This window comes from Epinephelus fuscoguttatus, linkage group LG20 (genome assembly GCF_011397635.1).
Source record: "Epinephelus fuscoguttatus linkage group LG20, E.fuscoguttatus.final_Chr_v1".
Lineage (NCBI taxonomy): Eukaryota > Metazoa > Chordata > Actinopteri > Perciformes > Serranidae > Epinephelus > Epinephelus fuscoguttatus.
The window spans coordinates 12,949,525-12,974,231 of record NC_064771.1 but is presented as its reverse complement, the minus strand read 5'-3'; the positions used below and the strand labels follow the sequence as shown (position 1 = coordinate 12,974,231).

At 40.1% G+C, this 24,707-nt stretch overlaps 2 protein-coding genes across 2 annotated transcripts; both read right to left on the bottom strand.

The window, feature by feature from the left end:
• Positions 1-620: 620 nt before the first annotated feature.
• cbx7b (chromobox homolog 7b) lies at positions 621-9,825 on the bottom strand. The gene is made up of 6 exons (XM_049563557.1): positions 9,236-9,825; positions 5,122-5,165; positions 4,746-4,811; positions 2,031-2,097; positions 1,450-1,801; positions 621-826 (listed from the first exon to the last, which is right to left on the bottom strand). Exons 1-6 carry the CDS (start codon positions 9,302-9,304, stop codon positions 624-626), a joined length of 801 nt encoding a protein of 266 aa, XP_049419514.1. The 5' UTR covers positions 9,305-9,825; the 3' UTR covers positions 621-623.
• A 2,032-nt stretch (positions 9,826-11,857) lies between these two features.
• Positions 11,858-20,506, bottom strand: josd1 (Josephin domain containing 1). The gene is made up of 5 exons (XM_049563545.1): positions 20,335-20,506; positions 18,844-19,768; positions 18,627-18,755; positions 16,810-17,004; positions 11,858-14,704 (listed from the first exon to the last, which is right to left on the bottom strand). The coding sequence occupies exons 2-5, from the start codon at positions 19,209-19,211 to the stop codon at positions 14,605-14,607; spliced, it is 792 nt and encodes a 263-aa protein (XP_049419502.1). The 5' UTR covers positions 19,212-19,768; positions 20,335-20,506; the 3' UTR covers positions 11,858-14,604.
• Positions 20,507-24,707: the final 4,201 nt, after the last annotated feature.

Below are 24,707 nucleotides of genomic sequence, written 5' to 3'. Positions count from 1 at the left end.
CAATAAAAATAAAATTTAAAAAAACAAAAGAAAATGGATGGATGTGTGTGTTAGACTGGGCCAAAATGGCATTCTCAAACGCACACTTTACAGCCACTACTACAACAACTAACACCATACACCATTTTTTTTGGTACTAGTCAAATGACCACGACAGTTCGATGTCCGTTCTGCTCTCATTCTATTTCCATGGATTTTACACAATCTTGCATCTTTACCACATGTTTTGGTTTGGTCTCTGTTTCAGCCAGCTAATTGACTCTTCTCTGTGAAAAAATGTGACTCAATTGTTGGGGCTACGTTTCTGCATGTCCTCACTCACCAACAGAGGTCACAACCACTTATACCCTTTTCAAGGAAACTCAGTCTCACCTCATCAAAGGTGAACAGCCAACCTAAACATAACCTTAAATGGAGTGAGGCTTACGTCCAGGTTGACTCTGTGCATGTAAACCTACCACTGACCAGGCTGGAAGTTGCAGGGAAGGGGAAGAACAGAGTGAGAGGTTACCGAGAGGGAATAACGCCACCAACCCTGGCCCTCGACCACCATTCACACCCTGTGATTAAACCAGCTCCTTCTCGCAGTGCCCTCTCCACCAGACCTACTGAGACATCACACATCACACCTCCAGGCCCCAGTCTCTGAAGAAGCCTTTGGCCACTCTTGACTCTCGGAATGTCACTGTGAGGGAGTTGAGGGTGACATCTGTGACTGTCACCTCCCCTGGACAGATGACAGGCCTCCAGACGTCGCCTGGCTTCTCTGATGCAGTGACCTCGTCTGGTCCGACGGTGGAGCTCCACTCGACTGTCCTCTCCTGTCCTGAGTGAGATGGGAACATGGAGACAGAAAGACAGAGGGAGAAGAGGGTAGAGTTGATTGCATCAAGCCTATCATGTGTTCTGTTATTGAGTTAACGTCTTTGGACAGACCTTGATAGATTGTCTCTGCTCTGATAGATGTTAGAAAGTGACAAAGGCAGATATTTGGCTGCAGGAACAGTCAGCTCTAATTGCTTCAGAGGTGATAGGGAGGACAGAAGTGCGACATAATGCAATCCATGTCATTATTTTGGGGAATTTTAGTGATGACTCACCTTTAAATCATGAAAATGGCTTTTACTACTCTGTCCAACTAAAAATTCACCACTAATTTATTAAAGATTTTCTTCTGCTGTGGTGTCAGACTTCCAAGTAAAGGAATTTTGCATTATGGGACAGACTGAAGACCCTATTGGCTGTTGCTACATACGCAGCAGAGACTTCAGTGAGTCTGCATGATCTCTGCATGATTTTCTCTTTAATCAGCTCATGTGTTTTTGGTTGCATGCCCAGTCAAAAAAAAGCCTTTGCATGGCCGTGCCTACTAGAAGGTTCACAAGGAGTCAAGTAAACTGGGTCGTGATGGTGATTAGAGTCTACTGGCTGACCAACTGACACACTTACCATTTAAAGTGCCACCGCTCTTCTCTGTTGTCGTCTTCAGAGCCTCCTCTTTCTCCTCCTCCTCCTCCTCCTCCTCTCTATACTCTTCACTTTCTACATTATCCTCTTCCTCATCTTCATCTTCTCCCCAGTCCTCTTGTGTGGGACTTGGAGGGTTTGAGTCAAGGCACGTGAACTGTGACCTCCTGGGTTTGCTCTTCCGATGTTCCAGCTGTGGTCGTGGGTCTAGGGTGCTGTACGACTCATCCTCATCCTCAGGGAGCAGAGAGCGTGTCAGGGAGAGATGCAAGCGCGGCTGAGGTTGCTCTGGAGTCTTGTGAGCACTGCGGAGATCCATGGTGTAGACAGTGTCCTGAATGTAAATCAAAGAGAGAATGCTTGACTATTTAAACTTTTATGACTTGAAATTCAGAATGATTTTAATAACACTCAAATTGGTTATAGAGGAGAGTGATGAGGTGGCAGGATAGCCAGCAAGGGAATGGAAAAGGGAAACAGAGTTGTATCAACAGATAAAAAGTAATGTATAAAAAAAGACAAAACTGTAATTCTTTAACTTTTTATTGAGCTCAAAGCTTTACCTGCAGAATAAGTCTTTTGGCCTTGGATCCCTTTCTCCTGTGCCCCAATGTTCTCTCTCTCTGCTCTCTGAAAAGCCAAGCACACAGTTAAAAGTAGGCTGATGGTACATATGTTAGTACAACAGCAGTGGGTCCCTGTTTTTGTAAGTTCTACAATATTCACAGGTAGCTTAACACGACAAAAACACAAGTAAACTTGGGTGTAAACAATGTGGGATTCAAAAATCTATCAATCACTCAATTAGTGCACAGAAAAAAACAACAGCCAGGCAAACAACACACCATTTAAAAAAAAGAGATGGCGGAAGAATCTTAATAGCTTCTGATCCTGAAAAATGTACACAGGTCAGTTTAGACAAAAAGGAAGGAAATGCATTCAACATGTCTGTTAGGCCCCAAGGATTCACACAATGCATTTAGAGTAACAATGAATATAAACACAAACTTTGTTTACCAGAAAACTCAACAGGGCCCCTGTCACTTCCTCTCAAATTAATGACTTCTTTAAAAACTGGAGGTAAACATGGCAGTCATTATCAGCGCACTAGAGTAATGACACTCATTTACACCACCATTTTAAATGTGGCTAGATGTGTGTCTGACCAGATCATTCTAGATGCAACATCCTCCTTACATCTTTAGTGCCTTAAGATGTGGAATTTTATTGTTTTTGCATATCTAGTTACAATCCAACAACTTCAGTCACATGCTAATACCAGCTGGAGAGAGGTCTAGGATCTGGGTCTTGGTCTGCTGAGTCATAATCTCTTTATGATTAAAGAAGTATTTCACCTCTGGAAAGATGATCTTTTTATTAAACTGGGCTTTCTGTGCCGTAGAAAAATGGAAAAACTTTAAAATTGGTGCTATATGACCAGAGAAAAAAAGAAAACGATGGTGACATTCGCTTTTGCTCAAGAGGTAGAAACTCTACAACTAAAACAATGCACTGCACCACACTGATCTAATATTATATTTAAACATGAGGCTAAAAATGTTTCTGAAAACATTTGAGGTTAGAAATAGACAATGCAGAAAAGGAGTCTTGGTTCATATTTGATCAGCGCTGCTTAGTTTTAGTTTAGTTTGGCTGAGTTTTAGTTTGATCTCAGTATTTTCAGCCTTTGTTTCTACTATTCAGGAAACAGTATGGAGACCACTTCCTGTCCACAAACTCCTACTATTACATCTAAACAATACAATACTGCTTGGTTCTCACTACATGACATTTCTGTCCATTCTGACAGTCACAATGTCACATTAGGCGATCGTGGAGTTGTGCCGTGACTTGGCCGACAGACATGATAGACTATATGATGGTCCACACCAATTATCCCTGGTTGTCTTTCATGACGTGTGTGATGTCATCAGGTCACTCTCATCCTATTTTTATTATTATTACTATTATTTCAGTCACTGTGTCTGTTCATGATGTGCCAGCGGAAATGTTGTAGTAACGTAAAAAAGTGCCACCAGATGGCAGGAGCTACATTTGAAGTACCATATGCAAACATGCAAGTCACTGAATCCTCCACAACAAGTTCCTGCACATGCTTCACAATAAAAGCTTTTTAAGAAAATTAAGGGATTCTCACAACCGAAATTAAAATGGGCTTTTAATTTGAAACAGATATAGGAAGTGATGAGTATGAAATGATGCCGTGATGCATTAAATTGATCAAGGCAAACGGGAGCGGATAAAAAGTAAAAATATAAAAATACAGAGGGATTAATAAATAATGGCCCGTTTATAATGTAGTCTGCTTCAAATGAAGCTGGTACCCTCTGCAGTTGTGCTAAGTAAAAGCCCCGCCTCTATTCTTTAATTTTCCCGTCTCTATCTCGTCTCTAATCTCGTCATTATAAAGGAATAACATTGTTTGCTAGCTTGATGCTACCGGCAGTACACACCGTGTTGATAAAGAGGCTGTCCTCTGCTGTTTAACGTCCCTAGAGGAAATATCTAAAAGGCTGGACTGTTGTTGTCGCACAGTTTTCTACGGCAGCAGATCGCTCTGTGTTCCTATCAAAGTGACGGCTGTGACAGGAGCTGTCTTAAACGACAGAAAGAAAATTAAACATGCTAGACTTTCTGTCGGAACGTTGTGAGGCATCCCAGGTGTGGTGTCGGTTGTGGTCTACAATGACACACTACACTAGTTGAAACGATGGACTATCGCGTACGACACTCATTGTCGTTCACAATTCATGCCGACACCGTACGTTGCTACGTCGGGCTATAATTGGGCTGATATCATGTAGTGTGAACCCAGCATAAAATATGTTTTTGAATACATTTTTGGTAAGAAATAGGCAACGCAGTAACAGAATCTTTGTTTATATTTGATCAGCACGGCCTAGTTTTACCATTTAATTGGACTTCTGAGTTAACTGGAGTCTGGGTTACAGAGAGAGAGAGAGAGGGCAGTCTATCCCTCTCTTGATCCACTTCTATACTCCATTAAAATGCAGACATACAGTCTGTTGTTTGAGATTTAAGTGTGGGAGATGAGCAGGGAGTTTTTGACACTGGTTCATTTACACACACTCACCACATTATTATGATACACAGCTGGTTAAAAATCAGCAAAGTATCCCTTTAAATATAATGTAAGAAGAAAACTGCTTTATTCAGCACCACCTGCTCCACTATGGGTCAAACCCTCTGTGATATCCTGGATTCAGGCAAGTATTACATGTGTGGAGGAGCCTTACTTCTCTTCATAGGCCTGCACCAAGCGCTGATCCAAAATGTGTTCCTCAGGTTCCCATGTGCTATACCTGTGAGCAGTTACAAAAAAGTATATGGTCCATTAATGCAGTATTGGTTAACATAAAATTGCTGAAACCATTGTCTATACTTTTAAGAACTTTTTTAATGAATCAATTCAATCTGTCAAATGACTTCTCACATGAACTAATGTTTATGCTATTTGATTAATTATTTGTCATTCATTTTTTTATATGGTCACAGTACTTTTCTGTGCATATGTACCGTATAATCTGTTGTACATGTCAACGTGAATATGATGCACAGTTGTGACTTATATATAATCTATTCAGCCTTCTGATTAAAAGTTTACATACTTACTTTGGAGGCCATCCTTTCCACTTCAACAGATACTCCACATTCCCCTGTAGAGACATAAAGTTAAAGAAGTCAAGAGGTGAATTCATAATTTAGATCACAACACATAATGTTGAGTGCCAAGTAGTTCCATTATACTGAAGAGAAGGCAGACATCTCTACAGCCGATATCTCCAACACTCAACAACTCACATCAAAACAATCTAGATAAATTACACTACAGGTAAGGGGACAAATATTTATTTTTGATTTTGGGATGAACTGTCCCTTTAATACAAGTTTGATGCATCATTGTCCCATCAAAATCTATCAAATGTAATTCCTATGCAGATGTTTGAGATGCCACGTCTGATTTAGATGACAAATAAAGAAATGTATTTCCCCACAATGACCTATAGGAGGTGCTACAGTCAACAGACACAACTGTAAGTGTGATAGCTCAGACACCACAGATCAGATTTTAGTTTGATTAAGGTGCTCAGACTGTAACTGCTACAACACTAATTTGGCTCTCATTCTCATCTATAGTATTATATGAGTAATTAAAGTGTCTATGAAAATAGAGTTGTTTAGTGGTTTTGTTGCTGGACAACACCTTACTTGCTGTAGGTGATATTTACCTGCATAATGTCTATATTCCCCTATCCTTGCTGTTGACTGAGTTTATATGAAGGAGGATGCTGCCATGCCATCAGAAAATATCCATAATTAAGGGATAATGTAAAATGCACTGTATGTTTCCCATACACCAGCCAAGCTGCTCAGACTTAGTCATCCTCGGTGACATCATCTGATAATAACTTCCAAGCTTTCAAAGGTATTCTCAGTGGGTGAAGTCATCACTTTTCCCGACTTCATTTTACTCACCCTGTTCCCCCCATGGAGCAAAAAGGCCATGGATTTTCTGTAAATTGGGTGAGACTGAAAATGAAGTGCCCATATCTTCCATAACTTGCAATGCAGATCACATAATTATTTTGACCTGTAAAGCATGTATGTATCATGCTCTCATAGTGTAATAAGTGGTCTTAATAATTAGCAATATATTTTATGGGATCATTCCAAACACTGGTTCCATTCAAGATGCCTCTGTGTACTCTGGTAACCCAAAAACCTTTCTGGATTTGGGTTTGATTTACATCTAAAAATATTGTTAAAGTGTAAGTGTAAAGTGTAGTAATCCACCTATAACAAATATCAGAGTATCACCCAATATTTTACATTCTATATCTGATAATATAACAGTTGGTAGCAAGATGAGTAGACGTGTTTGAGTTGTGGACGGACAGATATAGTGCACTGAGTACCACAAGTGGTTTAACTTTGGCCTACGTATATTCTGTCTCTACCAAACTTTCACTTTATACTCTGTGAAGCCTCGCTTAAAGCTCAACATCAAACCATTTATAAAGACGAATTAATATGAAGTAAGTCTCCACTGCAAACATTAATAAAACAGAAGTTCACGTTGCAAACTAAGTAGCCGTATCCTTGTACTCCTTATACTGTGTATTAACTCAGTAATTAACAGTAACTAACTACAGTAACTAACAGTATCAAGCAACATGACACACATTTGCTGAATGTGAAGATTTCAAAAATTTGATATTATTGTAAATTGAACGCTTTTGAGTTTTGGAAGACCGGTGAGACTATAGACTGTATATAAAGATGGACAACATGACAACTTCTCAAAAGTGAAACCAAAACATCTGGATCACCTCCTGGTGGTTGGCTGAACTAAAAACTGAAAGTACATTTCTTTTCTGAAGATGGTTTCTGTAACTTTAGGTGATTCTTATCACCCTGTTGTATGTTCGACTTTTTGTTTATCTGATAAGTTTGGTTTTTATTAGTCATTTGATGTTAAAAAAATGGGGCATTGATGTCATGATTGACATGTTTGTGCCAACTGATATGCTCGCTAGCAATGTAGCTGCTAGCAATTGGTCGGATGGGTAAATGGGTGGGAATTCAATACCAGCAGAGGTTGTTACTGCGCTGACTCTGGCTCCAAATGACGTCACCAGCGCAAGATGGCAGCAACCGTATCTGGGATATTTTGGCTTTATTTTTGTACAGTGGGGTTAAGTGGAGATGTGTCGTCCATCTTTATAAGCAGGCTATGGGTAAGACGAAAAACAGAACAAAACAAACAAACAAAAAACATGAAAGAGGGATCAATAATCAAAATAATCATTAGTTGAGGCCCTACTGCATATTGCAAGATTTGACATTTTGAGGCTATTGCCCTTTACAGATTAAATTAGCTGCTATTTCACCATTTTTAATTTGGGTGTAGGTTTAGCTGTCACATATTACTCTGACAACTCAGATGTTTAAGTGCTAATTGACAAAAAAGTGCAGCTAACTGGCATGATGGCAAGGGTGATATGAGTAATACACAAGTAAAAAAGTAGTTTTTTTTTTTAATGACAGAGTTCTTTTCATCTATTCTACTCTTTACTCAAGTATATTTTTGAGCCAGTACTCTACTTTTCAATTCACTACATTTGCCATTTTTACCTTCATTACAACAGGTCTGCTCTAAATGCATGCAGATTAACTGAAGAAAACGTGACAAGTACCTCTACTGCAGATGCCAAATTGCTAGCGACCTATCTTTCCATCACGATGCCACGGTGATGGTGCAAAAAACAAACAAAAAAACAAAGCGGAGAGAGGCAGCTTCAGCAACGATCAGCTTTCCAAAACACTTCCCCTATCCTCTGCAGACACATTGAACCAATATGTAAATGCTGCAGGTCAAAAAGGAAGCTGGCTAGCTATCTTTGGCTATACTGGTATGTTAATTTTTCATGTGTTAATATTGGATGTTATGATAGTAACATTAACTTATCTGGTCGCATTTGTCCTCATTAAAAGGGGTTAGGGTTATTAATTATTAATTCATTAAAAACAGTTGTTTTATTATTTTGCAGAGCATAAAAAAATATTCAAATGGGAAGTAACTTAGTACTTTGAGTTTATTATCAACCATTCATTCATTCATTAATTTTCTGTAACCGCTTATCCTGTTGGGGGGGCTGACAAGGGTGAGGGTTCACCCTGCACAGGTCGCCAGACTATCACAGGGCTGACACATAGAGACAGACAACCATTCATGCTCACATTCACACCTACGGACAATTTAGAATCACCAGTTAACTTGCATGTCTTTGGACTGTGGGAGGAAGCTGGAGTACCCAGAGAAAACACATGCTGACATAGGAAGAACATGCAAACTCAGCACAGAAGGGCTCCCCTAACCCATGGTTTGAACCCCCTACCCCAGGAACCCTCTTGCTGTGAGGCGACTAACTACAACACTAACAGGCGCACCACTGTGTGTCAACCAGGTACTTTTTTAACTTTTACTTGCATAGGTTTCTCACAATGTAATTTTCATATTAAATTGAGTCATTTTTGGGGGAGTTATAATAAGTTTACTTGAGCTTACATTTTTAGCATTTCACTCCCAATGACAGTGGGTAATATAACCTACCTTTGCATCTCTTCTTATAACTTACAGTAGCATAGCCCACTTCTGAATCAGAGTTCCATTTCTCATAAAGTGTTTAAAGTATTTTGACAGCCCCTGTACCTTTAAACAGTTTGTCAGTGTTAAATTATTCAGCGACATGTTTGTCATACAGGGAGTGGGGGGAACAACTAGTAAACAGAGCAGTTTCGGGGGGCCCTGGTGCGCTCTGGAGGGACAATCATTTCTAGCTGCGCACCTGCAGGTGTAAACACCATATGCTCACTCACAGTCAAACCCAATTACCAACTAAACAGGTCCGAAATCAAGATGTTTGGTTAATAACATCACCCCATGTCATGTCCCTGCGTATTTAGCCAAACACCTGACACGTTAAGCTGTAGTGCAATGACAACACTCTCCACGTTACATTAAAGGGACATCCTCCCCTAACCCGCCCCCTTTACACAGCCTGCAATTAGATAACCAGATTAGTGGCGCAATTCTGTTCATTTAATCTCTCAAGCTTTCATTAGCACACAAAGTAGCATCCCTGCCTCCCAAAAATGTGTCTCCTCCTTCATGCTGACAGCGTCCCGCGCGCTGACACGTTTAGGCAACATGTATAACGGTTACCTTTCTAACTCTTTTCTTGACGATTGATTCCACAGCGAACACTTGCTCTCCAATCGCTGACAGCTCCATCTCCGTGCACGCCGCCGTCCTTCTGGCTTTTAACTGTCAAAGTAACGTCTCGCGCCTTCACAAACTAAGCTAACGTTGACCGCTCGTGACAGCGGCCCTTCGCTCCTGTCCTCTTCTTCCCGTTTCTCCCACAGCCGCTTTGTTTTCCTGTCAGTTTACGGGCCCATTTATCCGGAGCGACTTCCTTCTGCTGGATCTTTCCGTGCGTCCAGTGACTTTACAAAATCTGCGACACATCTGCACACCGCGCCGCGCGCACCCGAGAGCGCGCTCCCTTTTACAATGAGTCCGCGCGCGTCACTAGCTGCCTCATCATTCACACAGTGGAAGGATGGATACTACTAAAAAAAACAACAGCAAAAATAGAAATACTACGATGTGGACACACTCTGCCGCAAGTACAGGTGTGGCACTGAGAATCTCAGTGACGTAAAGTATAAAGTATCACAGCAGAATGGCACCTGTAACTGATGTATTACTAAATATTACATTATTATATCGGTGACACAAAAGTACAAATGAAAAAGTAGCATTTCACTGTAGCAGTTGGTCAAAGTGAAGTTAGTTTTAACTTCTTAATTAAATACAGTTTGTAGTTAAGGCCCATCTCTCCCAACAGGGCTGCCCATAAGGGGGGCTTTCTAGGGTACAGCCACGGGGGGGGGGGGGGGGGGGTGATATAAGCAATGATAATCCAATTTTTTAAACAGTTGCTGAAAAAATAACACATCTCCTGAAAATGGCCTAACCAGGTCTATTTTTTCTTTTGTACACAACTGTTGCAAAAACACAAACAAAAAAGGGGCGAAATTTACTGATCTAAACTAAGAAAGAACGTGGTCATGCACCAATATCAGTGTTGCAAATTAAGGCAGGGTGCATTTATTGGACCATTTCAGGGGCCCAGCCATCTCTGTGGGCAGGCCTGGACCCCCTACAGAGAGTCACAAGATCAGTCTAAGAGGTTGGGAGATGATTCATGGGGTATGAAACAAAATCTGCTTCACAAATTGGTATTGACTTTTTGAACTTTTTGGAATGAAACGATCTGAAAAGTTAAGAGGATAATAAACATCAAAACCACGCATATTCTTTTTATAGGGGCTCACCAACCAAAAAGGTTGGAAACCAGTGGTTAACTTTTTGACAAAGTCTTAAGGCTGCTGTGAAATTGCGCCTACTGAGGGCAACATAAAAGTTGATCTTAGGTGCGTCGGTACAATGGACAGTCAAGAGAGGATGGCAGAAGAGATAACCACACACCACTTCAACTGAGCTGGATAGCCACAAAAAAGGTTCACAGGCTGAGATCAATGGCAAAAACTGTCAATTTATTCAAAAGAATAATATTGTAAAGTGATAAAAACAGCAGCAAATGTTTCAGTCCTTGAGCACTGATGATAGCCTAAGACTGAAACGTTCTCTGCGGTTTTATTTATTTATTACATAATACATATATTTATTTTATGAATTGGTGTGCAGGTATTTCTTCTGCCATCCTTCCTTTTTAACAATGCATTGTATTATATATGCTTTTTTGTGAAATCTTGATTTGAAAAGTAACTCTTGAGTTGTAAAATAAATGTAGTCAAATAAAAACTACAACATTTCCCTCAAAAATGCAGTAAGGGTAGAAGTATCAAAAAAGCATATAATGAAAATACTGTAACTGTGCTTCATTACCCTCCGCTACTGACCAAAACATTGCCAGCCAGGTAAAGAAAATAGAGGAAAAAGTCTGCTTTGTAATTTATGGAGCCCCTCATGTCCCAAAATGTGATATTTCTTTAATGTTGTGTGCACTTATTATTATCTTGCACGCTGAAGATAACTTTTGTCTTGGGTGCACAACTAATTATCATATTACCCTATTATCTCAAAACAAGGTCACAACTTGTGTGTACAAGATAATAACACAAGATGATTAGATTACTTTTGCGCACAAGATAATTAACTTGTGTGCACAAAGTAAATTACATCATCTTTCAGGACATTAGGGGCTCCATAGTAACTCAACATCGACCCTTTTAGAGTAAATAACCCACAAAATACACCCACACTGTAACTTATACATAAAGTGCCATTATAAGCATTTTATTTCTATGCAAAATAAAAATAAAAATACAGTGACAATCAGGATTCCTTTAGTAGGAGGGGCTGAATGGATTGTCATGGCAAAAAAAGCACATGTTGATGCAACTGTGAAACACTAGTAATGATGTGATTGGGTCCAAAAGTATCAGCAAATTAGTGACAACCTCTCTGATGTTTCAATGCAGCTTCACTTAGATATATTACGACATTAAAGGTCCACAGACTGGGCTGGAATCAAAGAGTGTCATTCCAAAAATAAGACATGCCGTTGAAAAAACATGTGATCGCGTCTTTATAAAACCATACTATCTCAAACACTTGTAAATAACATAAAGCCCTTGGCTGCAAAAAGTGAAAACATTATATTTAACGAGCTTCAGCTGTCTCTCCTCGATATTTACGATAAATTGGTGCTTTGGAATAAATCTCCTGAAATGGCATCAAACTGCACAGCCCCTCTTAATCTTTCAGAGCAACAAATATTCTTTTCATGTAAACAAGTTAAGGCCGATATTGTCGTTAAGAGACAATATGTATAGTATTAACAGTTTCTCTTAAGCTCGTAGATTTGAAAGCTACAAACAGTGGAATCTCTCATAAGGCTTGTTTCACAATAATCAACGGCAGCACACGTCTGGCTGGACATGTGCTCACTAACCAGCCCGTCAACTTTCACTTTTCTTTCCACATCTTCTACATCACTCTCTAACCCAGGCACGCTGTTCTCTATCTCCCCTCCCTCCATTTTCTCAAACTGACAACTTCCTTTTGCGCAAGCATCCACCAAATCCTTCCTCAGACTGAACCCTCGCACATTAGAGACCCCCTCCTGGCTATATATGACCTGATGGGACAATCTGTGATGTCCTCTCAGAGCTGTGTTTGGCAGGTTTGACTAAAGATATTTAAGAAGAGAAGGAGGAGGAGGAGGAGGCCTGCATCAGCTAAGCTCCTGTGCTACAGAGGGCTGCTGTGGTGGTGATCCTTTGGATCATGACAGGAAAATAACATTAAAAAACAAATAAGTATCTTCCCTTGTGGTGTATCCTTAGTTTGTCATCTGCCTGTGTGTTATCATTTTACCATGTGCAAGAGATTATTATGGCTCTAACTAAGCAAGAGTGGGATATATGGACAAACGTTATTTCTTTATACTGATGTAATGGTTTGTAACAATTACTTATATTAATAATTATTTGGTGTATTGAGGACAATCTAAACGCAGATCTCTTACTTGCTTGTTCTGGAGCTTTTGACCTTATTATACAGTCCTCATCAGCAGATAAAATGCACTCAGAACCATTTACTAGAAAGCAGGGCTGCAATAAACGCTTATTTAATAAGCGATTAATCTGCCAATTCAGTTTCCAAGTAATCATTCGGTCGATAAAATGTCAGAAAATTGTGATAAATGCACATCACAACTCCTCAGAACCAAGGTTTTTCATATTTAAATTGCTCATAAATCATCGCTTATGACCCACCTGAAGTGTGTACAATGATATTATTACTTCCTTCTTATTGTCTGTGTCTGAGACGTGTATGGGTGTGGATGCTGACCAGCTGCCAGACCATAATGAGTAGCCACCCTACAGACACAGCACCAAAAAATAAACCCCTAAAATATAGAAAGACTAAATGCTAAACAATAGTGAATGGGAGGTTAGCTTTTACTTTCACTTGAGCATATTTACAAACAATAACTGACAATTGCTTAAAGGTAGAGTAGGCGATTCTGGAGAAAGAAAGTTGATTGTTGAGTCTCATTCGTAAGTCGTCAAACGGTGACTCTTTGGGTTGGTAGTTTGATCCGAATACCAACCCAAAGCGTCGCTAATTGACAACCTGAAACTCAGACTCAGCAATCAAGTTTCTTTCTCCAGAATCACCTACTCTACCTTTAAACTATTAATAGATAACCAAAACTGTCAGCAATTTTCCGTCGTTCAACTACTTCGTTAATCAATAACCATTTTAGCACTACAAGAAAGTTTTAATATCGACATTTCATGGGCAACTGAGTCAATTCAATCTGCTGATGAGGACCATGTGGTGCAGTCAAAAGCTCCAGAACGGACTTGTACGAAGACCTTGAGTTGGGGTTGTTGTGGTGAGTGTTTTTTTCAAAGCCAAAAATGAACTGTCATGCTGATAATGTGCAGGTTACACAGAGTGTGGCCAATTCCTGTACTTTTGTTGAGTCTGATTTTATCAATAATTTGGACAACTGGTTTTCTTACCACCTTAACTGGATAATTCTACAGTATAATACTACTAAAAGATGATAACTGTTAGTATTGCATTTTTTCCTCGTTGACAAGCACTCCTCATCACTATAAAGCAACGATTTGAATATGAATAATCACAAAAAACTGGATGAATGGTGCTGTTACTTCCTTGGTAGGAAACTGAGGCAAACATCCACTAGAGGGAGTGCTTGGCCTGGGTGTTGCATTGCTTTGTTGCGTATAAAACTGTTGTGTCGGCACAGCCTCGGTACAGTGTAGGCTCAGACTGTGCCAGAGGCGTTTGGGAAGTAGATGAAATACAAAGTTGGCAACGTGATAATTGACCTGTGATATATGGAAAAGGGGCCGAGAGGAGAAGTGAGATGGAGTCACACTGAGGCAAGAAAAGGGCACGCTTTGGTGAAAGTGAAGAACCGAGGATACGGACGGACAGGAGGGGGACATTCACAACGTGAAGGGAGAGAGAGGAACACAAAGACACATCAGTGAACATCATGACAGAAGCAGGGAGGATCACTGTGGGAGACAGCAGATCAACACAGCATTTTTCATAAAGCCTGAAATCCCATGACTTTGGAAACTTCAACGGTAAAAAGAAAAAAAAGTCAACGGATCAAAACCGACATTGAAAAATAGTCAATATATATAAAAACACGAGAATAGCAGAAACAGAATAATAACGTTTTATAAGTCTTAAGTGTGTCGTGAGTAAAGGACTGTGATTCTTTGATTCTCCCTGTAAAGTGTTTGCTTCCTTCATTGCTCTGCATCCTCTCAGATTAAGAGTCCAGCAATGGCTGTGTAAACAAAACCCAATAAAGGGGGGAAAATTACATCTGCAAGTGTGCATCCATGTGATTGGCTGTGCACGACTTTACTTCCTCTCCCGTTTGTCCTGTGATTGGCCCGTTGGCCCAGCTGGAGTTGTGATCCCTTAGCTTAGGAGGTGTTAAACCTTTAGCCATCAGACCGCCATGTTTGATGTGCCTCCACTTCCTCTGAGACGACCAGTAAGAGTTCACAGTTCTTCCCTCGCAGCTGCTGGCGTAGAAACTTCCTGGGATGTGGGAAAACAGGACAGCCACAGTTATAATGATGAAAAGCAAAGATTTCTTTTATAGCAATTGGTATAAAACCTGTCAATACACAGGGTCAAGATTTTAAAGAGTAGGCCTGCTTTGAAGCTTCCAGTTCTTTTTTTGGCCACTTGGGGGCAGTAAAAATTAGGAGTGGGAATCACAGGAGGCCCCATGATACAATATTATCATGATATGTAAGTCATCAAACAATATTATTGCCATTTTTAATGTGTAGGGATATGCTGAGTATTGCGATAACATACGTTGTGATAGATTGCAATCACAGAAAACTTTGTCAACATCTGTTTTATCTATTAAGATAAAGTTTTCAGTCTGTTTATCTCACTTTAATCCATTTTATTGCGGCAAATCCTAACTAGTGGACAGAAAAAGATACAAAGTTTAACATTATAGTAAGCTACTAAAAGTTTAATTTGTATTTGTGATATTAATCATTTATATGTATATATGTGTGTATATATATATATATATATATATAAAAATTGTATTGATACAATATTGCCACACAAAAATATACGTGATACTATACCAAACCGATTTTTCTCCTGACCTCTAGCAAAAACACAACATTAACATACAGTCACTTCCAAAGTTGTTGTTGTAAGCACGTTGACAAATAGTTGCCTATTTATACCTTCATCAGAAACTCATTTGGAGTCATGTTGGCTACCTGATCAATGTAAGGCCAATATTTACACTCCTTTTAGCGCTGTTTTGGTCTCCATCAACACCTGAGGGAAATGTCTTGCTCATTAGCTGTTAAATGCTCCCATGCTCATAAGCTGGTCGCTAACTTTGTCAGTCAGGCAGGTAGCATATAGTGGGTTAACAAGAGCTTTATTGCTGACAATAGCTGCTTGCTGCTACTGGAAACAAAATTAATCAAGAGTGGAGTTTGCACGCCATGAAACCGAAGAAATTAGTTAAATGATGCTACAATGCTCCGTAGAGCTGAGAGGATCTGTCTCATGATAATTCTCTGTGGGTTTGTCACAATGAGTGACCCCTTGCACATTACACATTTGATCCATCGTTTACTATCATTTTGATTGAAGCAGCCTTAAAGGAACAGTTCAACATTTTGGGAAATATGCTTGTTTCCTTTGTCAAGACTAAAATGAGAAAACTGACACCTCTCTTATATCTGTAATGTAAATATGAAGCTACTGCCAGCAGCCAGTAAAATTAGCATTGCATATTTTCATATAAGCATATGTGTATTTCCCAAAGCTGTCCTGCAGCTAAAAAAAGAAGAACAAAACAAAACAATTTTATGATCTGCTCTCCTTTTCCGTATTATCAGCGCTGTAATGACTAATTGGTGCTGGAGTGCCTACTGTGAATGCAATCTCTACATTTCCTGCAGCTACTTCACAGTAGAGCTGCAACTTTTAATCGCTTAGTTGACAACTGGTAAATTAACCTCCAGCATATTGGATAATAGATTAATCGATCTGAGAATTAAAAAAAAACAACAACAACCAAACATTTCAAAATCACTGATTCCAGCTTCTATAATGTGAATATTTTCTGGTTTCTTTACTCATGTATGAATATCTTTGAGCTGTGAACACAACAACATATTTGAGGACATCATCTTGGACTTTGGGAAACACTGATTGATGATTTTCATCTTTGTTTTTGACATTTTACAGACCAAACAACTGATTGATTAACTGATAAAATAATCAACAAATTAATGACAATGAAAATAATCACTGAAGCCCTACTATACAGTAAAAATCCATCCAACAAATTCAAGGCTTTTACTGTGAAACAGCTGCAGAAAGTGTTACTTGAGTCACAGTGGTTAGTGTCCGACTCACTATCAAGTTTCATGGCAATCTGGCCAATACTACAGTTGTTAAAAAATCTAACACTGGACCGAGGAGTTTGAAACAGACCAACATAATCATCCTCAGATCACCACCACTGTGGTGCTAGAAAACACCTCCTGTGTGTGAGAGGTGAATCCACCATGGCACAATTATTCTACATCTCCGAACAATCATAGCCGCTATAGTAAGAACACACACCAACACACACATCCTGTCACTCTCACCTGAGCTCATCCGAGTTGCCGATGGGCTGGGGGCTGCGCAGCTTAGAGTCCAAGTTGTAGTACACTCCCCCTACCTCTCTGACGCCGATCCAATGCTGGCGTTTGAGCGGCAGACGGAGAGGCCCCCAGCGCAGGTTGGATGGCACGTTCAGAATAAAGCCTGTCACATTGGACAGCTCGATGCTGCCTACATCCCTGGAGGAAGAAAGATAACTTATTATAATAGTAAATGCTGTATATATGTAATGCTGTGTGTTTAAATTGACCATACAAGTGCTTTTGAAATTTTTTATCCCATCATGTACAAGTTGTTTAATCCTTGCATCACTGTCGATCATCTTCTCCAGCAGACTTTAGGTTTAGGATTAATTATATGAACTACTGCCAGCCTTTCAGTTCTGTATGAAATGAAGATACACTTAATCTGGAAAGATCTGCAAGATAGTTATCATAAGGGGAAAGAATCACAAGGTCAGTCTGTGTGGGTACAGTGCCCATGATAGTGTTAGGAGCACAATGGCAGAAATTCGATACACAATATATCAAAAGAAATAATCGACAATACATCTTGACATTGATGTAGCTGGATATGAAAACAAACTAAAGCAGCAAATTGATTCTCAAACAGCAGGACTTGTCACTGTATGTACTTACTGCACCCTGAAGTGCTTTAAATTTTTGCCAATTTCTATAAACTACAACAGTACCAAACTACATTGAGCTTTTATTTTTAAACAAATCAAATCTTAAACAGACAGTTTAAGGTTGAACTGACACAAAAAGATTCAGATTAAAATGTCTTCTCTAAGGTCTGAAACACCTAGGCCTCAGATAGGGTTATCAAGACAACCTTTCACAATAATGTTCCCCAAATAATAAAAATACATTGGAACTCAGTGTTTCATAATTTGCTGCTACATCAATTATGTTTCCTTCCTTGATCAACATGTACCTCTTTGCTTTTTGTCAAAATTATGTTCTAACTGTGTGGTGTAATAAGCAAACATGAGTGTTGTGAAAAGGATCACATTAATTTGGTAGTTAAATACATTAACAAGGTTGTCGTTTGGAAGCTGATTCAGAAATTGTGGCCATCAAAGTTCCCCATAAGCACTCAAATGCAACACAAAGGGAGTTACAAAATAATCCCGTGTCACAGCTACATTACAAACATAACTACTGAGTATTTACAATGACAATAATGCAAAAGCTTTAATCACATGCCCTGGGTTGAATCAATCAGCAACAGAGATAGCTTTTGTTTTTCTCGCTAGATTAAAAGAAGCTCTGATTTTGTTGCTGTTTGAGTCGAGACAGAGGAACAGGAATAAGGCTTGTCTGATAACATTATTGTTTTACTGATAAAAGCGAGTCTGTGGCTGCTGTTGTTCTCGACAGTCATGTAAGCCTGTTAATGAGGGAGGCCGGAATGCTGATAAAAGTGTCTTTAAGACTTTGTCAACTGATGGAACAGCTGACTAATCGCGGAGATCATTCAAGGCCCTGCTGATGAGGTGGCTGGGGTGCAGAGGAGGACACAGGGAGTCTCTTTACAACATTTAACAACAAGCATTTATGTCCGTTATGTTGTTACATTCTGGGGTTTAAGCGGGTGCTCCTAAAGTGCAGATATCAAAGATTTGTCTGACCCTGATATTGACTATTTGGGGAAACTACGAGGACGGTAATCAAAAGATATACTGCAACTACTCCAGAAGTTACTGACGTGAGCGTTACTGTTCTTCGACTGCTTTATGTTTTGTAGTGCATGAAAAAAGACAACAGAAATGAAAGTTTTTAGCACCAGCCATACATACCTTCTTTTATCCCACCAAACTGCCTCAAACCCTCGGGTCTGCAGGGCTGCCATAATGACATTTACATCATAGTTCCCATTTCCCAGCATGCTCTTCTTGTGAGGTGTCACCAGAGTGCTGGGAGAAAGCCTGCAACAAGTTGACAAGAGAGGTTAGATGACTGTTCACAGCATTTCATGTAATGTGATACTGTAGATAGGCAAATTAGCTTCTCTACCTCTGGTATATCTCCTGCAGGGTGTCTCTACTGAAGGCCGTCCCATCCTGGAAGACGTTGTTGAGCGCGTGCAGGGCACACAGCTCCCTCCGCTGCTTCTCATGATAAATGGCCGGAGGTGTCGGAGATGGTTGAGGAGGCAGTGGAGGGGTTAGGGAGGAAGAGGAGGATGAGAGATCCTGTTGCTGCTGCTGCTGCTGAGAGTCCGTGGGATCCCTGCACCTCCTCTCTTCTGCTCCCACCACCACGTCCCCTCCTCCGCCTCCTCCTTTCTGCTTGCCGACCTTCCAGCGCATGCAGCCCAGCTCTTGCAGGCCGCCTCGCCCCTTCCCCTTCCACTCGCCGGCTGGATACGGAGCGCTTCCCATCCCTGACCGTTCACCACCACCACCACCACTCCCACCGCTGCCGCCGCCACCTCCTCCAGCTCCGCCACTACCTCCACAGCTACTACTTTCAGGATGCTACATCAGCATCATGACAACCATTGCCATAGCAACCTCTCAGCCGCTTGGAAGAGAGGAGCTTGTGTGTGTCTCTGTGTATGGTCAAGGGGGAGGTGGGGGTTGCAAGGTAAATGATGACCTGTGGCTGTGGCTGTTTAACACCTGCTCTCCCTACACGATAGATGTGAAGAAAGGTCAACAGGAGGGAGGGAGGGGGGAAACTGGAACTCAAGGTGGGATCGCCAGCAAACAAAGATACTCCAGATGCGCCCGAATGAAAGATTACTCCCCCAGCAACACGGCAGCGGTGTCATCAGTCGAACAGCTGCTGATTTCTGTGTGTTTCCACTTCCCCCATCTTCTATGTGCGTTGACAGCTCTTTCCATCCAGTCACCAAGCCTATAGCTTTGCAGTTCTTTCCATCACCAGGCTGCTGACCGTGAAGCTTCACTTCCACTGGAACAGATACACTGAGTGCCTGAAAGATAGAAGGAAAAGCCGTATTTTAATTATCTACTTCAGTTAATTTATAGTTTACTCATCTAAATATGGTCACAAGTTCCCACCACAAGTTGGCAGAGCCCAAAAGACATCTTCAAACAGCTCAACAGCAGCCACACAACTTAAAAAAACACTTTAAAGCAAAGCTGTATTTGTTGTTAATGGAAATAAATAGCTGAGGTGACATTATAACCTGCTACAATCTCCTCTTGGACAGCAGACCTCAAATTTGAGAAGAAGGTAAACATTTCCAGGAGCTTGGTGTGGATAGAGGAAGCAGCCTGTTCAGTAAGCTAGCAAAATATGACAACAGCCCCCAACAACACCAGACACACACATTACAGAGCTTACAGTCCATTAAGGAGATATACCCGCTGTTATAATGTGAAACCACACATGTCCAGATGCAATTAATCCACGAAAGTAACAGATATCTGGCGATAATCTTGTGGCTGCTCTACGTGACTCCTGTGTCTACAGCAAACACAACCACAACGCTTCCTTTACGTCTTATATCTTCGTTTTCTCTCACCGACCACTTACCTGGCTGCTTCCTGACGCTGCTGTCCCAGCTGGAGTATCATAAACCGGTGTAAAAACTGAATCTGGTGTCCCCAGTGTCCCCAAAGGTTCCTCAGTCCTTTGTCTTTGCCAATTTTTCCCTGCTTTGGCTCTCCCTCTCTCGCTCGCTGTCTCCCTCTCCGTCCGTGCAGACGCGGACATGCGCAGTAGCGTCTCTCTGGCTCCATGTTGCTGTCACCGCCTGCGTCAGTAGACAGTGGAGCAGTCCCTCCCCTGAGACTGCGAAACCACGGATTTTCCACTTTATTCTCACCGTGAGTGGGCATGTATGTAAACAAACAACACAATACTACTCCATGCCCTGTTTGCTGCAGTTTTTCAACTCTGAGGCCAGGTGGAAGGAGTTCATGTGTGGTCAACTTTAGTTTCAGAGTGCTGAAAGCATAAAATGTTTATGAGTGTGACCAGTAGTACTTCCTATATTAACAATGGATCACATCACTAAGAGTCAGTTGTAGTGACAACACACAAATAATTATTAACCAGCTCCACAATTTTGCTAAGATCTATGGAACTTTTTAGCCTCTTTTGTCTTATTGTTTTGGTTTTAAGTTGCAACTTTACTGTTTTGATTCACTCCTTTTTATAAAAAAAAAAAATTGCAATAAAGAAAAAGAAAAAAACATGTGCAGGAACACATACACATCCAAAAGAGCTGCTGATATAACGTAAGACCAAAATGAACGATAAAAACAAAGGTGACAAAAAAAAGATAATTTCCAACTTGTGGGTATGTTGTTGACAAAAACAAAAAACAAAAGTAGTCAGAAAGAAACAAAAAAGGAAGTCCACAAAGACTGACTATGCAAATATATGTGTATCGTGTGTATGATTGGGATGCTGTGTGTTCAGGGGTGTAACTATAGACAGTGCAAACAATGTGAGCGCTGGGGCCCTTAGGGTGGAAGGGCCCGACTGCCACCTGGAAATACAATCCATGTGCAAAGAACAACTCACATAAAATTAAAAATTGTGCGATTTTCTATATATACCCTCAAAAACACAAGCCCATCCCCATCATGGTTTTCTGTTTTTGTAAAATAGTATCAATCTATAACAGACTTATATGCTTATAAACTACAAAAACTATTTAGTTAAACGAATAATTTCCTATTTTCTTTTGTAGTTTTTGACATACAGATATGTGATGTTGATTGTTGGGTTATTTGTATGTTGATATTGTCGAGTGTCAAGTCTTTGTGTAATCATGTAATGAGATGTTACACTTTATAGTAGCTAGTTTAGATGCAAAATCTCTCATGACTGACAAGCTGGGCACATCTGCAAGCAGATATAACATAAAAGCAGCAGTAAGACACACTGTTGGTAAAATACATGTCTAAATCTGTGTGTGTGTGTCTGCTTTGGCTCTCCCTCTCTCGCTCGCTGTCTCCCTCTCCGTCCGTGCAGACGCGGACATGCGCAGTAGCGTCTCTCTGGCTCCATGTTGCTGTCACCGCCTGCGTCAGTAGACAGTGGAGCAGTCCCTCCCCTGAGACTGCGAAACCACGGATTTTCCACTTTATTCTCACCGTGAGTGGGCATGTATGTAAACAAACAACACAATACTACTCCATGCCCTGTTTGCTGCAGTTTTTCAACTCTGAGGCCAGGTGGAAGGAGTTCATGTGTGGTCAACTTTAGTTTCAGAGTGCTGAAAGCATAAAATGTTTATGAGTGTGACCAGTAGTACTTCCTATATTAACAATGGATCACATCACTAAGAGTCAGTTGTAGTGACAACACACAAATAATTATTAACCAGCTCCACAATTTTGCTAAGATCTATGGAACTTTTTAGCCTCTTTTGTCTTATTGTTTTGGTTTTAAGTTGCAACTTCACTGTTTTGATTCACTCCTTTTTATAAAAAAAAAAAAATTGCAATAAAGAAAAAGAAAAAAACATGTGCAGGAACACATACACATCCAAAAGAGCTGCTGATATAACGTAAGACCAAAATGAACGATAAAAACAAAGGTGACAAAAAAAAGATAATTTCCAACTTGTGGGTATGTTGTTGACAAAAACAAAAAAACAAAAGTAGTCAGAAAGAAACAAAAAAAAGGAAGTCCACAAAGACTGACTATGCAAATATATGTGTATCATGTGTATGATTGGGATGCTGTGTGTTCAGGGGTGTAACTATAGACAGTGCAAACAGTGTGGTTGCGCTGGGGCCCTTAGGGTGGAAGGGCCCGACTGCCACCTGGAAATACAATCCATGTGCAAAGAACAACTCACATAAAATTAAAAATTGTGCGATTTTCTATATATACCCTCAAAAACACAAGCCCATCCCCATCATGGTTTTCTGTTTTTGTAAAATAGTATCAATCTATAACAGACTTATATGCTTATAAACTACAAAAACTATTTAGTTAAACGAATAATTTCCTATTTTCTTTTGTAGTTTTTGACATACAGATATGTGATGTTGATTGTTGGGTTATTTGTATCTTGATATTGTCGAGTGTCAAGTCTTTGTGTAATCATGTAATGAGATGTTACACTTTATAGTAGCTAGTTTAGATGCAAAATCTCTCATGACTGACAAGCTGGGCACATCTGCAAGCAGATATAACATAAAAGCAGCAGTAAGACACACTGTTGGTAAAATACATGTCTAAATCTGTGTGTGTGTGTGTGTGTGTGTGTGCATGTGTGTATGTGTGCTTCATAACACATTACTAGTAACGAAGCAACACCCAGGGCCCATCGTGACACCGCTGTGTGTGTTATTATTATATTTATACATATCTGCACAACATATATTACATACTCAAATTATATATATATATATATATATATATATATATATGCACATACATAAACTTTTATTCCTTTTTGCATGTAAAGGAGAGGGAGAAAGAAGGGGATGAGAGAAAAGGAAAAGAAGACAGAAAATCATTCACTCCTAATGTAGGCTACAATATCTGCTTAACATGGCAGACAATGTTAGCAACTCCGTGGTGAATATTTAGCAGATAAAAGCCAGATATCTTTCAGATGGTGGGTAAATATCGCAGGGGCAGAGCAGGGCGTGGTTTCTGGGGCTCCAGCCCTGAATTTCCTCTCAGATGCTATTCCCTGAAGAAATGTGATATAATTGAGTAAAAGTTCTTCTTTTTGCCTTGATTCCAGTGTATTGAGGACTACATTAACTTGAAATTGTTGAGGATTCTTGATTTGCACAGAATATTACACTATGGATTCATTTGTCAGCTTAACATTCATTTTGTGGACTCTACTCCAGCATAGTGCAACAGAAAAGTTTCAAGATCAGTAATGTTATTTCTGCAACAATTTTACCTCATTTTAAGTGGCATGGGTCAAAATTATTTATCCTCAGTATCTGTGGTGTTACAGTTTCTGACTGATGAAGAAATCTGAAGAACAATTAAAAATCAGATGTAGGCTGAATTTTTAGGATGGATTTTCCCCCCTTGGCAACCATCATGTTTTCCCCAGATGATGCAGGCTAGGCCGACAGACTTGGGGGCATTGTTTTATCTCAGATGCCTTACAAATAGTGCATATAGCTGACCCCACTGGCTATGGGCTGAGCCCCGAATGTTTGTGACATCTGGCTCAGACCATGGAATTTTGGACCATCAGGTGTCCACAGACACCTCCAAGTAAATGTATTCACTCTGTGTCTGCTGAATGGGCAGGCAACTGTCTGCTGAAGTATTTGCAACAACAACTTAATAAAGTGGTAAGATTTCAATTTTGATGTCAATATTTATGCAATATTTATAAATCACATCTTTTAAGATCACATCTTTAAGATTTTTAGACTTTGTGGCCTTATTTCTTCTGTGATAGCCTTTCAATGTATTATCATTCCTTCATTGCTTCTTTATGTAGGCGAGTAGTTTTAATTGTGACTGGAGGAGAATCAAATTGCATGCTATGCACAAGGGATTCTGAGGAAACAATAGATTCATACATTGAACATGGTGTGGAACTCAGAGGCTGCTACCAGGGTATACTTTAAATAATAAACACTGTTGATTTTCTTTTTCAGCCTACATTATTGTAACAGTGTGATGCAAAAAAATCGCCTCAGCCCATGGTTTGTTTGGTCACGCTGCACATGGCTACACAGAGTTGATTCTTGTACTGAGTTTTAGACATTTGAGAGTAGCTCAACATTCACTCAAAACTTTATTGACCTTGTATTTAGCTTTTTGGTGTGCAAACTCTTGAGAATGTGCAGAAAATCTAAAACAAAGAGAAGTAGCTAAAAAGCTGCAAATAACTGCAAAGTGTGGTTGTGTCTGCTTATTTGATTCAATGTCTATATAAAACATATTTCATTATACACAAGACT

Excerpts from the sequence above, each read along its gene's own strand:
- cbx7b (XM_049563557.1), bottom strand. The coding sequence starts at position 9,304 with ATGGAGCTGTCAGCGATTGGAGAGCAAGTGTTCGCTGTGGAATCAATC. Across the intron at positions 4,812-5,121 it reads TGGAAAGGATGGCCTCCAAA|GTATAGCACATGGGAACCTG; the intron begins GTAAGTATGTAA and ends AACTGCTCACAG. Across the intron at positions 1,802-2,030 it reads CCAAAAGACTTATTCTGCAG|GACACTGTCTACACCATGGA; the intron begins GTAAAGCTTTGA and ends ATTTACATTCAG.
- josd1 (XM_049563545.1), bottom strand. The coding sequence starts at position 19,211 with ATGGGAAGCGCTCCGTATCCAGCCGGCGAGTGGAAGGGGAAGGGGCGA. Across the intron at positions 17,005-18,626 it reads GTTTGGTGGGATAAAAGAAG|GGATGTAGGCAGCATCGAGC; the intron begins GTATGTATGGCT and ends TTCTTCCTCCAG. Across the intron at positions 14,705-16,809 it reads GGCAACTCGGATGAGCTCAG|GAAGTTTCTACGCCAGCAGC; the intron begins GTGAGAGTGACA and ends CCCACATCCCAG.